Raw genomic sequence first — 16683 nt, forward strand, 5'->3', positions numbered from 1 at the left:
AAATGTTCAGGACTATTCTTTGATGAAGTAACTAGTAAAATGATAGGAAAATTCCATTACTAATTAAAAGAAGCATAACGGTTTCACAATCAGGATGACTCCTGCCAAAGTTGTTGCTTTGGAGGTCTCCTTAAATCACTATAATCATGACACATAAGGTCTATTCACTTTTTTGTTTCATCTCAAGAATCTTCTTGAATTTTTTGGCCTTGAAAAGCTCACCATACCTACAACTTTATAAAATAAATCAGGAATCAAATCCATCAAGCATCATTGCACCCACCCTGTTGACATGGCCACAACGTCGATGCAGATGTTACTATGGCTTGGCATTTCGTATTATGTATTCATTTCATTTTACTGACAGCATGTGTGATTTGTTGGTGATAAGAAATCTAATACCCTGTTCACACCAAAGCTTAAACATGTTTAAATCGTGTTTTAATAAACTTGTTTTACTAAACTGCCCGTTCACATCGCTGGCGCGTTTAACAAAACATGTCTAGAACCGTGTTTTATAAAACTACCTTGATGAGGTAGTTTAACTTTTGTGTTTTATTAAACACATCCAAAATGGCGGCCGTTAAAAAACCTCGCGGAAGAGTTTGGGAGAACAGAGAGACCATGTTGTTACTTCAGAGGTAGGGGGACGAAAATATACAAACAAAACTATTGTTCTGTACCAGAAAGAAGCCTATATGGCAAGAAATCAGCGCATTTCTACGGGCGGCGGGCTACGAGGACAGGGACGAAGACGCCTGTAAAACAAGAATACACACTTTGGTAAGCACGTATCGTTCCTACAAAGATGAATGCAGGAAGACAGGAAACGGAACTCCGAAGAAGAAGCCGGCGTTCTTCGATGAAGTCGATGAATTCTTATCAGGAAAGCCCTGCACGAAGCCAAAGAGTGTCGTTACTTCTTCCCAAATTGTCACTGGGGATGATACACAGGTCTGTGAAGAAGAAAGCAAAGGAAATGTCGAAAATGTTGCGCCAAATTTAACTTCCAGCAGCAGCAGCAGCAGCGACAACAACAACAAAGCCAGCAAATGCCTGGAACCAAAAAAAGATGCTTGTGTGACATGTACAGGTGAGCTTTCAAAAAAAAAACTATCGCCTATTGGAGGGCTAGACAATTGTCACACGTAACGGAACATGAGCGCCTTGCACTGTCGATAAAGTTGATGGGTTTATTTTTGCAAATATACTTCCAAGACAGATGGAATCATGTATTGCAAGAGATAAGTAAAACATAAAGCAGCTGCTAACATGACTAATTTCCGACTTGGATCTCCACATTTAAGCATAAGATTTGTTGTGTTCCTTTTCAGAAACAACAACAATGGAGGATGAGAAGCCAGTACCTGTATGTAAAAGTGGCACACAAAAACGAAAGTTGTCAACAAGTGACGCATTTGACAAAGTCGACAAAGCTTTAGAGGCGTTTGTGTCCTATCAGCAAGCAGCTGATAGGAGATTTATGGAGGCAGAGAAGGCACGTGAAAGAAGAGATGAAGAAAGGGAGGAGAAGAGAAGGAAAGAGGATCAGGAGTTTCTGTTAAAACTGGCGCAGGTACTTCAAAAGTAGATTCAATATGTTTTTGTACTCGTGCCTGCGTCACTTTCAGCTAGATCTTCTATCCGTTATCAGTTATTTTTTCGGCGTCATTTGTGTTAAAGCCTAAGGAGTCGAACTTCATATCAACATCAGATCATCATCAGGCAACATGTACTAATTCTGATGGTTAGCCAGTTAAATTTCTTATGTAAGCTTTTATGCTGTACATTTTTACTTGTTTATTCTTGTCTATTTCCTAAATCATTTGTTGACCAATTTTGATGAATTTATCTATAATGAGTATTTCGTAGTTTTTCATAACTTTATGAATTTATTTTCTTCAGAGATATTAGCATATTTTTGCTATCATGAAATTCGAAGTAAATTGATTTGATGACTCATAATTTGAGGTCCTTTTTTTAAAAATAAATTATTCCAGTGTGTATTAAAGAATTGACAGCTGAATAAATTAAAGTTTGTTAATCAAGCACTGATTTTCTCTTTGTTTTTAAATTGCTTGAGAAATGTTATATAAAGCTATAATTGTTCTGAGGTCACGTGAAGTTCAATTAATAGCTGGCATGGTCTCAATCTGACATGTTTACCTTGTGTCTGGGCTTGAGAATATGAGGCATAATGAAATCAAACATGCAAGGGAAAATTGAGGAAACACAGAGTGAAAAAAATATATGCAAAATGATTATGGAATGAACTTACATTTCTGTTTTGCTTCAAGCTGGGGTGAAAATCATATTTAACAATACATGTATGCTGTAGCAGTAAGTATAAGTTTCTTGTGCACATACAGTACCCTAAACTCAACAGTGGTTATTGGTATTGTCTCTTTCTAGATTAACCAAGACTCCTTGTTGTTTTTTTCTCTGATAATTAATAATAAATTATTGTTATGTAGAAATTAATACTTGCTGTGGCATTTTTCAGGACTGGAAAGTCTTGGAAAAAGACTACTGGTCCTGGAAAGGTCTGATAATTTATTAAACTCAACAAGTAAAAATGCAAAACAGAAAATAGTTGTCTGCAGTGTTGAGATCTTGGGTTAATGTGAATTTTGGAGTTCCGGAAAAATCAATCTGAGTCCTGGAAAAGTCCTGCTAATTGGTTTCTGAAAAGAGGTATGAACAATGTGTGAATAATTTTGTAGCCTCAGTGATACCACTACATGTATAATAGTGAACTTTGGGGTTTATTTTAAAAGGTCTAAACAAACTTCTTTGGCATATGAACTTTCTTAGTTTTCACTTGTCAGTGATCAGGTGAATAAGTTGAATGAAAGTAATGACATTAATGCCAGTGGAAGCCAATGATGTTGGTAAGTGATTAGATCCTCTTGGTAATCCAAACTGAACCCCTAAGTTAAAAAGTTCTGATATCTTTTTTCTCTTTCCTTCAGTAAGCTTGTATCATTCTACAGATAATGCTCAGATAGGAAAATAACTAGCACTTAAATTTACTAACAAAATAACTAGGAAAACAACTAGCGCTTAAATTTATCCTATGGGAACATGTGGTAGGTATGGCCAAATTGACATGTGTAATCAAATAATAACAAGTAAAATTAACTAAATCTACAGGGATTTTATTAGTTCAGGTGAAATTATTTCCTAATTTCATGTCTATTAACCATTTGATTACCTTCTAATATCAGGGATGACAAATTACAATCATAGTGTTTTTCACTTGTTTACATGATCAAGAGTGTAATCTTAGATGTAAAATTATAAATTTATGCTGATATTTTGCATCAAAATTAAGGAGTAATTTGTCACCCATGGTATAACAGTAATAGATCACAAGAAGTGAAACAAATTTCACCTTGAAAAGTACAAGGTATTTTAATATTTATCAAATGGCTTTCAGCTTTACAATCAGTGACAATAAAGGGTGTAATTTCATTTTCTGCTGCTTCTTAGGCAAATAATTATACATTGGCTTCACAGGTATTTCTGAGATTATAACGTACAGACTTAAAAAAGCTACAGTTCCTGTTTGAACTTAGCAGCCCATCTGGCTGATGCAGTCCAAAAAAGTCTAAATCTTGTTATTATTATATGTGCATTGTGACATCCTTGAAGGTGTATACATGTATGTTGATATTTTTAAGGTACCAAATTTTGGGAACAGACACTTGATTTTTATGAAACAAACCTAATTACAAATGGGACAGTACATGACCCTGGTGGAGGATTGCCCAGACAAAAATCTTTACTTACAATATTTACATAACTATTTACACTATATACATAAGGGGAAAAGTAAGCATGTACATCACTTGTGTGTGTGTTTGAGATGCAAGCTTTGTGATAGATTATTTACTTTTGAGGGGTGCATTATACCTGGCACAAAATAGGCGTGAAATTTTTCATAATGTTTTTCAGCTCGTATTAAAAAATGCTCTTAATAGCATCTCTTATTGCTATGGCATTAATGTTCTGCCTTTGGTCTGGATCACCTGGGAAAACTCCAACATGAATATTGACACCATTGAGCCACTGGTCATTGAAGAACTCATGCAGGTTCTCACAGTAATTGTGTAAAACACAGCAAGCGGAAATAACATTACAGGAGTTTTCAACATTTAAGTCTAATCTCTTACTGATATTCCTGAACCTCCCCTTCAATCGACCAAAGGCATTTTCAACCACCACTCTCATCGTGCTATGTTTGAGATTGAAAGTGCTTTCATCCGGGGTCAAATTTCCACGATCTGTGTATGGTTTCATCAGCCATTCGCTGAGGGCGTAAGCTGAGTCACCTAATATCAGAGGAGGAACTCGTACACCAGATATCATCACCGACATGTCGGGCGGGAGGAAAGTTCGAGCGCAACACAGAGCAAACAGTGGAGAGTTTTTAAAAACGCGTGCATCGTGCACTTTACCCGGCCATCCAACACAAATATCCAGAAAACGATAATCAAAATCCACTAGGCCTTGAAGGATTAACGAATGGAATCCTTTCCGATTAATGTAGTCATCTGGACTTTGCTCAGGACCAATTATGGGGACATGGCAACCATTGACTGCGCCAAATACCTGCGGAAACCCTGCGCGACTTTCAAACCCATTGATCTTTTCTTGTACCTCCTGTCGACTTCGGGGAACGTAAATATATCTCGGGAGAAGAATTCTCACAATCACCTCACATACCTGCTTTACAATACCACAAACAGTGGATTTCCCAACACCAAATAGGTTTGCGATCGTTCTATACTGTGCAGTGTCCGCAAGCCAATATAATGTTATCGCCACTCGATGACGCACTGCAATGGCTTTTCTAAAGTTTGTGTCCCTTTTCAAAATATGTGGGGAAAGTTCCACACACAGACGATTGAATGCTTCTTTGGACATTCGGAAGTTCTCCCCCCAGTCTCGTTCATTCCAACCCTGGCACGTCTCTTCCCAAAACAACTTCGACCTTGGTTTGGTCCAGACACGACGAACAGGTAAATGCGTGAAAACATATTGAGTGAGAAACAGAAATAACAAGGAGGAAACAAGACTTCTGCGACAAAGATAACGACGAAGTCGTCTCTGTGCAATCCGTTCTTGGTTTTGAGTAATTTTGCGGGTTTCCTTTAGCCGTGACTGCCATAATGAAGAGAGAACACTGCGATCAAACCCATTGACCGCCATTTTGTTTACAAATTTTAATTGGCAACATTTAGCATCAAAATGAGGCTATGCAGAACGTAAACACGTCTTTGGTGTGAACAGTTCTTCAATTAAACATGTTTTGTAAAACCGAGTTTTATGAAACTTCGTTTAATTAAACCTGATTTAGTTGGTGTGAATGGGGTATAAGCCTGTCTAACATAATGTGCTGTGTTTCCTACTTTGCAAGTTTCCTTGGGAGATATAAAATGATTTAAGAATATATCTTTTTCAGGAGACTTGATGGAAATCGTATCACCTGGATAGCTGCTAATGCATTTTCTGGACTAAAAGCCATGCAAAGTTTGTGAGTATATTTGCTGCCCGTAGAGGGCAGCCTCCTTTTTCTGTGTTGATATCTCGCCTTGAGATTGTCTGTTTGTAGGCAGTTCTAAGGCCCCACTGCGTAGAAATCTGCGAATCTGTGACCTTGTGCTTGATCGTTCATACCTTGTATGTTTGTCGCGTTTGTTGAGTACCTTGTCCATTTGTCATCTCTCAATGTGAAGGGAAGCTTTTTACTGAAATGGTACGTTACTCAGTAGCTTGTCATGTTAGGTGTAAATTTAATTATTTCAGGAAGTATTCATCAAGGTAGGGAATGTTTTAGTGATTAATCAAGGGGAAGACAATGTTCTTTCACGAGTCTCACCGTGTGGCTGTTCCATGAGTATTGCCCATGCAGCAAGTGAACAGACTGATTGAAATTATAATTTGCCCAACAAGGCAAATAAAACAAGTGAATTGCCCAGTGAGGTGAACAAGCTGAATTCTAATTTGCCAAACATGACGAATAACACAAGAGAAAATTTTTGCCCTGGGAGCCAGGCGAACAAACTGAATTCTAATTTGCCCAGAGGCAAATGAAACAAGCAAATTACCTAAGGAGGCAAACAAATGGAATAACAATACTTAAATTTACACTTGACATGACAAGCTACTCAGTAACTTACCATTTTTGTAAAAACAAAATATCTATCGTGTTTTGATAGCAGTTTATCAAAAATGATAAATAAATTTGTTATTATTGAAAATTATTTCATCAGCATTTATTGCAAGTGCTAGACATCTACAGGGTTATTTATTGTCAATATACAGTTTTTACTGTCCATGTTACATGAGTGTTTGAACTAAACTATCTATTACATTTGATAGCAGTTTATCAGAAGAATAATGCTGATTATATTATTGACAATTATTTCATCAGAATTTGTTGTAAGTAATACAAATCTACAAAGAGTCAAAAAAATCAAATGTACCAGTAAAAAGAAATCGTTCGAGTTACATGTAAACATTACCCTTGTCTGTTTGGGTTTGTTAGATACTAATCCGGTTAAAATAAGTGAGTGCAAAGCTGTAAAAACTTGTACCTTAAGAAGGAAAACAAGGTTTAAATAAAAACTACAGTAGAATTCAATTTCAAACTTGCTTATTTCTATGACATTAATGTACTGCAAGTGAATATATGAAATATATTGCGGGTATATTATGGGTACATTATGGGAATATTACGAACTCACAGCATGATCAGCTCTCAGTTGGCTTGATAGCTCAGTTGGTAGAGCACTGCACCGCTATTGCAGAGGTCATGGGTTCAAATCCTGTTCAGGCCTGAATTTTTTTCACTTCCAATATGGAACCACTAGTTATTATCACTAATCAATATGCAATCTTCCTTAGAAAAAGTTTGCAAACTTGTCCAAAAAATTCAAACAAAGTTGTAAAAAAGACAGCAATGAAAACGTTTGGCTCAATCTGTGCACACCTTCAAAGGACCAAAGCAATATTATTCCCCTGGTATCCACTGATCAAGCAAGTTCATCCGTGGTTTCCATACAGATATTTCTCTAAATGTGATGAAAATACAAGTTTACATCATACAGGTAATGTAGTTCTCAAATTGTAGTGTGACCGTTATGCTATACATACTATTCTTTTTTCAGGAATCTTTCTGCAAATATCATAACATCTATTGAGAAGAATGCCTTCCTGGAAATGGAGAATCTTCAGTACCTGTAAGTAGGCTTTAGTTATGGCTACACGGCACGGCGGAAAAACCGCTGATTGGCTGAAAAATCGTTGTCTTGGAGCATGCTCAAGCGCTCGCCGCTGACAATTTGCGGCTGCAAACGAGTTTCGAAAATGTCTGAACATTTTGAAAGCGGGACCAGCGAACAGCAAGAACTATTGTGGATTTTTACCCACTTAGAACTTCTACTTGTCGCGGAGAATGTGGATTAATCAAAAGTAAGTATGTTGCAAATATTAGCCTGGTTTTTGTCGCTTTCTTTGAGTGTTGTTCTTTGTGTTGTGATTTCTTTTGTCCGTTGGTGTCGTGTTCATTTTGTGCCTAGCGGAAGCACCTGCTTAGTTTATTTACAATACTCTTCTTCTGCAGATATTGGTGTACAGATGACTTAACACAATGAACGCAGCATAATGGAAAGCTATGTTGAAAGGTAAGCCAAGTTTGCCTTCCTTTCCTTCCGTAAATGGTTGATTTTTGCAAGTGGCAACATTTTCTAGTTCGTGTGTGGCTTCGGAAACTTCTTGGCTCGATGAGTCTACATTTTAAAAGTTGAAGATTTTGTTCGCTATCATTTGAATTACTCGTCATACTTCGACTTACCTCCGGGAAGTGACCCGTTAGGTTTTTTGTCTGCCATGATCATGTAAATAAGTGACGAAAACCGTTGACACTGTACTGTAAATGAGCTTAATTTTTTAGATTTAAGGATATAAATCTTACACGCAATGAATGTTTTAAAAGCGTAGCCAACTTATGTTCAGTCCGGATATCAGCATACTATTCAAGGTGACACATTTCTTTCTACGTTTGGATATATCCTCTGGCTTGTGTTGTCTACAATTTAAAAGTTCTTGCAGCGGTGCAAGAATCTAATATGACAGATGTACACTAAGTTTTTTGTTTTGTTGTTATTGAATGGACTAATTGCGTGGTTTTGAAAGAGTTTTTAAAAGTTGTCGTGTAAAATTATTTTTTGACCTGAAGGCAGACTTTTTGGGTTTAATTAGTCTGATGATGATGAGGTTAATGAAATGTTTTTATTTATTTATTTTTTATTGAGTGAAACCTCAAGAAGTAACAATCCTTTTGTTGTACTTCATGATTATGTTGTACTACATGATTTAAATTTCCCAGTTACAAAGCTAGCAAAATGACTGAGGTATTCACAATATAGGTTGAAAGAAGTTGTGTAGTCTTCAATGCTCTACGCAGTATTGTATAATGTATGAACAGTGCAGATACTAAGTTAGTGACAGTTCTTGCAATGTAATAAGTATTCAAAGGATGAAGCCAAAGTATAGCTTAATTTAATTTTACATTTTTTCCTCTTTTTTCAGACAGTTAGACCTCAGATTTTCACAGCTCTCCTCCTCTCTTTCAATGACTTGATTTTCTGGCTGTAGACAGTGTGACGTGGCCATGTACATCAACTTGAAGATTGAAGTTTTTTTCATGGATGAAATGAATGCCATCTTCCTTGGAGAGGATACTAAATGATATGTCCCCTTTCATGAAAAGATTAAGGAATAATAAAAGGGATAATTAAGGAACCAAATGCATGGAACAAGTATTTCAGGATTCCCCAGTAATTAATAAAGAAAAATGTTTGAAGACAGAAAAATTATAGTTTGGTAAACAACTTGGTTGGGATTTGACTTCTTAAAAATTTGTAGATCATAATATTTTGGTGTGGAAGTCTGTGCGATATTTCACAATTATTCTTTGCAATCGAGGTGAATAGTGGCTGTTATTTACTGAGATTGACAAGCGGCATGAAGATGTGCACAATTCTTTACAGAATCTTCTAACGTGGCAAGTCTAGTTAACCTGCGATAAAATCCTCATTGATCACAATCTAGCAAAATGGTCTTTTAACACTGTTCAAATCACCAATCTAAATGAAAAGTCTGTTTGCAAGACAATTTCATTGTTCAATCAAAGTTTCATTTTCACTTGAAATGAAAATTGAAAATGCAAAACTTTGAAGACTTTTTTGTATTTTATGGTACAGTATCTTCTTGTATTTGCAGGATTTCTGTTTCAGAAACACTGGCGGAACATAAGTTTTCGCCGGCCATTTTGTTATTGTTTGGATCACACATCATTCGTGAGGGAGTGAATAATTATCAATTATTCCACAAGAGCGTGTTGGATATGAGATAATAGATAGCCAACAAGGCGCGTAGTGCTGAGTTGGCTTTAATCTTCTCATATCCAACAGGCATGAATGGAATAATTGTTTTATTAAAAAGGCCCCCAAAATATAGAAAACTAGACAATAATGTTCGAAAAATCATGCATACACTTTCCATATTTGTAGAGCATGGTATAATGGCTCATAACCCCTGATGGCTAAAACAATGAAAACTCTCAAATTGCATTATCCAATGATCCAGTTTTTTAATGATGCTCATTGGTTGTGTGTTTGTGTTGGATTTTATTTTTATTTCAGTTTAGTTTTCTATATTTGGGGGGTGTTTTTAATGAAACAATTCTAGTCACACTTGTTTGGTCTTTTTGTTTGGGAATGGGAGAGGTTAACTTAACAGTAGTTTTTACATGTAGTTGATTTGGAATTGCAAATCTCTAAGTTGCATTTTAATCAGATAATTATTTTACTGAGACATCATTGCCTGAGCTGAATAATTTACCAAAAAGTGAATTGTGGTGCCAGAAGATAACCATATCCACCTCAAGGGAGGTCAATGGAAATTCTGAGGAGTGGGGGGTGGGGAAGAGAATTCAAAACTTAAAATTTTGAAAAGGAAAGTATGAAGGTGAACTGGCATTTTCAGTGAGGTGTTCAGAGGAAGGGGTTTACTCCAAATGCATGTGTTATGATATGAGCCCTTGTTGCTTCACTGATGTTGATAGAGATTTGAATATCTTCTGGATCTGTGATAGTCTTATTTTCTACAGTAGTGGGTTATCAGCCCTCAGCCTAACACCCAACCTGAAAAGCCAGGTGATCACAATTTGTCTGGTCCCTATCCTTCAACCTACCAGAAGTACAAGACTCTAGCTGACATAGCTCATAGGGTCATGGATACAAAAACCATCCCTCCACAATAAGGTGGTGACCCCTTAGGATGGTTGGAAGTTGGGGGAGGGAGTAAACAAAATTTGGTGGCAGGGTCTGCAAGGGTATGGAATTTATCTGGAACACAATATGAAACAGTAGAATTTTGTTGCAGTGTAGGCTACTGAACCTTCTCCTTAAAAGTATCTAGGAGAGATGGCATATGGTATTTGCTTCGAACAAGACTTAAACTTACTATTGGGGGAAGAGGGATTGTGCAGTTTTCATGTGTTTTCTCACAATAGTGCTTTTTGCAAAAAGGCATGCTTTCCAATGTGGTCAGTGTAAGATGCAGACTTTGGACTGCAGGCCAGGTGTTAAAATGCAGACTGTAGACTTTTCAAGTGTTACTGTGTGTTAACAGTAAACAGACCAACCTTATTCAGGCTAAAAGAAGTGAGAGTTCAGCCTAAATAGTTCTAGGGTTAGACTGAATATCACTCGGGTTAGCTGGGAAGGATCTAGGGGGCTTTGGCTGGTTTGGTCAAACCCCCTAGATTAAAAAAAAAAAGAAATAAAACATAACATGCTAACTTGGCCTCAGAATAACAGAAATCCCATTTCCAATTCAAGGACCACAATTTCATAAATTTCCAGCGTGAAAGCCACCAGTCCCCCTACAGGGGACTGCCTTTTGGCAGTTCATATCTCGAAACCCCTTCTCTGTATCCGCCCTAGGGTTAGCCTGAATATTTTCTCCAGTTACCCTGTATAAGGTTAGCTCTCGATAAAACACGATTCTGTTATAATAATGTCTGCAGTATGTATTTCCCCCTTACTCTGCAGTCTGCAGTGCACAGTCTGCGTTTTACACTGACTGAATTTCGATGTAACTACAAGCCTTCACATAAACGAATGTTCCCCCAGTATAAATTAAAGTGGAACAAGAACCCCTTTTGGGGGATTGCTTTTTTCGTTAACACAATGGAGAAATGTTTGCAATAACGAAGCCCACAGCTAGCTGCGGGGAAAGCTGCGTAGCCAAGGAACAAGAATCGTAGTAAGTGTGAAGTAGCATAAGCCATAATATCAAACACAGGCTAACATAAACAAAGAGCAATTTATTTTATCCTTCAAGCTGTATTACATATACAATACAACTTTCTACAATGCCATATTAAACCTCTATAAGCTTACTACGAGTTTTCAGCTCATGGCAGTACATGGCATCCACTGAAGCGGCAAAACAAGGCACGAATTAATAGCACACAAGCGAAACACACAACAAAATTAGGCATTAGTGTGTACTACTTACAAATTCGTCCTCCACGTTTCTTTCTTCAGGCAACGATACAAAAGTCCAAGAACAAATAGCATTTAAAAATTTTCATTGGCACGAAAAAAAAGTCATATTTTATATGTTCCGTAAAATTAAACAAGCTACAAGAAATTGCGGTTCAAAACCTTAAAGAACTTAACACGACCTTAAGAAAAGGAAAAACGGTACCTCGGGTGATTTTGGAAAGGCTGAAAGTTTCCTTTCGGAAGAGCTGTCTTTATCGCCTGAGAAAACTGACAACACCGTTTCGATCCTCTCAGTCACAGTCAAACCATCAGTATGGATCATTGCTCAAAGTAGCCGAGTTGTTTGTAACTGCCTTGAGCGAGCAAGATGTTGCCAAAAGCCATGACAATGACGTGTTCGTTTTTGATTCGTCGTCCGCCATTTTGAAAATGGAAAGGCGGCGGGAAGACGAACCGAAATCTACTGCGCATGAGCAGCGGTTTTTCCGCCGTGCCTGGCTACACAAGAAAATTTTGCATGCATGAGCATATTATTTCACAGGGTTCTGGATCAATAAGTTTTTAAGGCAGGGTGTCAATAAGGAATTCCAGTGGGTCAATTCCCTCTGATCCCACCGAAATAATCTTTATAAATTTTTTCTTAATTTGTTGGGTCATGTAGCTGATCTTGTTGGGTTTTTGACCTGAGACCCCTCACTTGTCTGGAATGCTGATTTAACTTTGATATTAAAATAAATACAAGAACAGAGAACTGTCGCCTGTCGTTGTCAATCATATAGATGGATGTGAAAATTTGAAACCATTGAAATTTAACTGCAAGATTTTATTACAGTTCGTTTGTGTAAAGGGATTTTATGCTAGATGGCAAGTCTTGCAACTCAGTGAGTGGTTTCAATACAAATGTTATTTTTTTTTAAGTCTTGACTCTTCAAACTGTGAGGAAAATTAATTCCATGCCTATTTTTGTGATGATTGATGCTTGAGATCACATGAGGACCTGCAATGGACTTCTAAAATGTGGAACTTGTGGTTGTAATTAGTAATTAGGGTTCTGTTTTTGGTAACAGATATTTAAACACAACACACCTTCTTTGTAACTGTGAACTCAGCTGGCTTCCTGTCTGGATTGAGAGTAAACAGTTCAAGTCAAATGTACGTGCTCTCTGTCTTCACCCTAAACAACTGGAAAGAAGAAGTATCTTTAACCTTACCTCTTCAGAATTTGTTTGTGGTAAGTGGTGAAACAGTTATCACTGGTAACATGTTTTGCTTCTCTGGACCTCTATAAAAGGGCCTCAGTTGTTCATGTTTCTTGAATACATAAGGGGCGCTGACATTATACACTACCAAACAAGTGCAATAAATGTCTAGCCCCCCCCTCTTCCTCACACACTAGCTCCCACATGTGTAAGAAATAAGGAGAGGCTCAAATACTTAACCAGTGTTGTCAGCGGACACCAACCAGTTGTCACCAGTCTTAGCAGACTTAATGAGGGACCACCTACACACACACACACACACACACACACACACACACACACACACACACACACACACACACACACACCCACCTATCCACCCACTCAACCAGACTAAACGAGAGACTACATTTACCTTCAGTTATTTACATACTTGCCCACCCGTCTGCCAAAACTTTACCTCAGGGTAATGTATCTGATCCACAGATGAGAGTGATGCTAAACCAGAGATAATAATACACCCAGAAGGGCATAAAGTGCTGCTAGGTCAGAACGTTACACTGCGGTGTGTTGTCTCACAGAAGAATCATACTATCAGGGTCAACTGGACTAAAAACAACAAGCCATTGACGGGGGCTTACATCATAAACCATGCCAAGGTGAGATGTCAGCTTGTGTGATAGGCGTTAACGTGTTGATGAATTCCTCTGAATGCAGCTTGGTACCCTGTGGTGGCAAAAATAGTTTACTTGTGAGAATAACAGATGTAACCTAAGCAATTGTGTTTTATCTTGACCATACTGTCACCGTTAGGCTTAGTTTTCAATTCAATTCCCAGTCCCCATCAACTTGCAGATACTTGTTTTCAATTTCATAACAACCGCTGGCAAAGGCCCTCCCCTACTATCAATCATACTTGATAGACTAGCATCCCACAGTGTATCCACTGTACTTGTAGGAGTAGCAGTGCTGGTCCTTGTCTCAAAGCCCAGTGTCAGTTTTGATCAGCCAGTAAGCTTAACCTCAGTCTTATGTACTTCCATGTATTCCTGTACAGTCCAAAGATGGAGAAACAGCAACATACACCAGTGAGCTAAACCTGGTATCAGTGACAGATAAAGACAATGGATATTATCAGTGTGTGGCATCCAATCATTTCACACCTGTCTCATCTAAAATGGCACACATCACAGTGTTAGGTTAGTGTCAAACCTGCAAGTAAACAACCTATTTTCTCCTGATGTTGTGGTGACTTATTTACAGTTCAGTTTTAAGTGAAATGACAATTTACTACCATACATGACTAGCTCTGCTGGTGGCAGCAACAATTAAACACTGCACTTTGATTGGCTGCCCAGACAGGCAAGATGGGGCTGTCTTTCCCAGGGTTGTCGCTAAGCGCCGGCTGCCAGTGAAATTTGTCAGCTGAGAAAGAGGTGATCGAAAGTGAAAGAGGTTTTTCGGTTGCGCTAACGCACGTACAATCATTCAAATCTGAACCATATGAAACCGTCTAAATGAAAAGTTTGGAATCAATTCCTGACTATCGTGAGCATCGGTGCCACTATAACAAGTAAAAAAATTGAAATTTAATCTTGTTTGGAACACTTGTTTAGCGTGTTCTCTTTCCATGTACTGCGTCTGCCATCTTGTAAACACGAAGCTTGGTAGCCCTGCATTCAAGGTGTTGCAAAAGATTGGAGACAAAAATTTTGTTTAAGGTCCCTTGTGAAAAATGGTGACCGGTTCAATGAAAATCATAGCCAGGAGACTAAGTTTCTTAGCTACAACCCCTGCTTGCTCACTCCGAATAACAAACACAGACTGATTTCCAACTACCTGATTCCAGAAATGCAATGAGAACTGTTGCACTACTTTGGTTTCCTTACATTTGAGGCAAACTTCAAAACATTTCTTGGGCAAATCCCTGGTAATCCTTTCTTCTTGCTAGCTACACACGTCCAACAAATTTCATCTGTACATCAGTTCACCATCACAAGCTCTTCCTTGTGAAACTGAGTTTGGTGTGAATGTTAAGGAAGTTAAATTAATTCAAAGGGTTAGGTCGTTTGATGCTTGTAATGCTAGCACAATGTAGAATGGCGTGATCAGGTCTGTTTTGAACAAGATTGGCTGTCCCTATTCTGTACTTTTCAGAGCTTCATGGAGATATATTGGCGTGTTATCACTAGAGGAATTTTTGTAATCTAAAATATGGGGCGGTTTTGGTTTTTAACTTAGAACAGGAGTGTATGGAATGGTAAATATACTTATTCTAGGACTTACATGTACGGTGACATCTGTATCTCATGTCTCTTTTTCTTTTTTTGGTAGTGTTTCCAAAGCTTATAGAGAAACCATCCAATGTGTCCGTTGTGGCAGGCAAAACATTTGAACTGCACTGCCAAGCTCAGGGTCAGCCTGAACCTGTTCTGTCATGGCAGAAGGATGGAGGGACAAGTTTTCCTGCTGCAGATGACAGAAGGATGGATTTTGTACCTGCAAGTAAAGTGTATGTGATCAGAAATGCTCGGCCTGGGGACACTGGAAAATACACCTGCAGTGCTAAGAATGAAGCTGGTTTTGTTAATGCCACAGCTTTTGTTACTGTGCTCGGTAAGGGAACTCCTATCATTTCCAGTGCTGAAGAGCTGATAATCTGTAATGACCACTTGGCATATAAGTAACGTTTCACAGAAAAGGTTACAATTGTTGCAGCAGGTTATGAAGCCAACGTACAGCTTTTTAACAGTCGCGATCATGAATGGCATGCTCAGGAGTCCTTTGATTCAGTGTAATAAAATATTTTAAGAATACATGGTAATACATTAAAGCTTATAAAGAATGCATTCATGCCTCAATTGAAGCTGTTTAGATAGAAGCAAAAACAGAATTCACTTGCCCGACTTCAAAATCTACCAGCCCTGGACTATCGGACATGACTTTCTTTGCATGTTGAACAGCTATGAACGTCAAATTTCTTCCTCAAAATACCAGTTCAAAGTCGGACCTACAGGTCAGAATAATCCAATAAGACGATAACCTTACCTTCACTGAGACTTAAAGAAACGTGTTTTATTACATCTAGAACCACCGCATTTCGTGCGTCCCATGAGGAGTGAAGTTGTGGTGTCCATTGGTGATAGTGTTGTGTTGCATTGTGTGGCCAGCGGTGCTCCGATGCCTTCCATTCTTTGGATCAAAGATGGTAATATAGTTGTAAAAAGCAGTCATGTTGTGTTTGCCGAGGCAGGACAGTTCCTGGTGATCGCTGAGGCAAAGGAAGAAGACAGTGGGAATTATGCTTGTGAAGCTACAAACTCCCAAGGAACTGTTAGACAAAGAACGCAGCTGTTTGTAGAAACAGGTATGTGGTTGATTCTTTATCGCCAAATCGCCATGTTGGCCATGTTGAATCCAATGCAAGCGAGGTCTGTAGCCATTCAAATTATTTTATAATATAGCTCACGTGCTAGTCCAACCTAATTCCTATTGAGCCATCATGAACGAAATCGCCGTGCGTATATAACATGACGTGTGCAGTTTCAATTTAGCTGCGAGTTCCTTTTGTGATCAATAGACTATCTTTTTCTTTCACTGAAACGTGGACAAAACAAAACGGAAAACCGTTTGCAGAAAGAAACGTTACAGTCAATCATTTGTGCTAACTTATCTGCTACCCTTTGAATCCTTTTGTGATCTTTTATGCGCTATTTTTAAAAAGCTTCTGTGTTAATTATTAAATTAATTATTATTTTAACAGATTAATAATAAACGCAATAACGTCTTTGAAAAGTGGGCGGGACCGGGATTTCAATGCAAAAACAGGCGGGATGGCGGGATTAACAGGAAAAAATGTGCGGGGAAGAGGGATCTGAGAACCCTGTTGTGGACCTTGC

At 38.1% G+C, this 16683-nt stretch overlaps 3 protein-coding genes and 1 non-coding gene across 6 annotated transcripts in view; all 4 read left to right on the plus strand.

Moving 5' to 3' along the window:
• The window catches only part of LOC145503127 (uncharacterized), a 382969-nt gene that overhangs the window by 81037 nt on the left and 285249 nt on the right, over positions 1 to 16683 (plus strand). The window lies entirely within an intron of this gene.
• Positions 1 to 16683, plus strand: part of LOC145503085 (uncharacterized) — a 51732-nt gene that overhangs the window by 25432 nt on the left and 9617 nt on the right. The window contains exons 14-20 of the mRNA XM_081482522.1: positions 5468 to 5539; positions 7176 to 7247; positions 12653 to 12816; positions 13271 to 13443; positions 13842 to 13983; positions 15119 to 15400; positions 15873 to 16151. Of these exons, the coding sequence (XP_081338648.1) occupies positions 5468 to 5539; positions 7176 to 7247; positions 12653 to 12816; positions 13271 to 13443; positions 13842 to 13983; positions 15119 to 15400; positions 15873 to 16151 (1184 nt within the window). The remainder of the gene's footprint in view (positions 1 to 5467; positions 5540 to 7175; positions 7248 to 12652; positions 12817 to 13270; positions 13444 to 13841; positions 13984 to 15118; positions 15401 to 15872; positions 16152 to 16683) is intronic.
• Positions 555 to 1924, plus strand: LOC145503144 (uncharacterized). Its single transcript, XM_081482613.1, has 2 exons — positions 555 to 1093; positions 1335 to 1924. The coding sequence occupies exon 2, from the start codon at positions 1346 to 1348 to the stop codon at positions 1589 to 1591; it is 246 nt and encodes an 81-aa protein (XP_081338739.1). The 5' UTR covers positions 555 to 1093; positions 1335 to 1345; the 3' UTR covers positions 1592 to 1924.
• On the plus strand, positions 6773 to 6845 carry Trnas-gcu (transfer RNA serine (anticodon GCU)). Its single transcript has one exon. It is a non-coding gene; the product is annotated as a tRNA-Ser (tRNA).

The sequence above is a fragment of the Orbicella franksi genome, chromosome 11, assembly GCF_964199315.1.
Source record: "Orbicella franksi chromosome 11, jaOrbFran1.1, whole genome shotgun sequence".
In the NCBI taxonomy this organism is placed as follows: domain Eukaryota; kingdom Metazoa; phylum Cnidaria; class Anthozoa; order Scleractinia; family Merulinidae; genus Orbicella; species Orbicella franksi.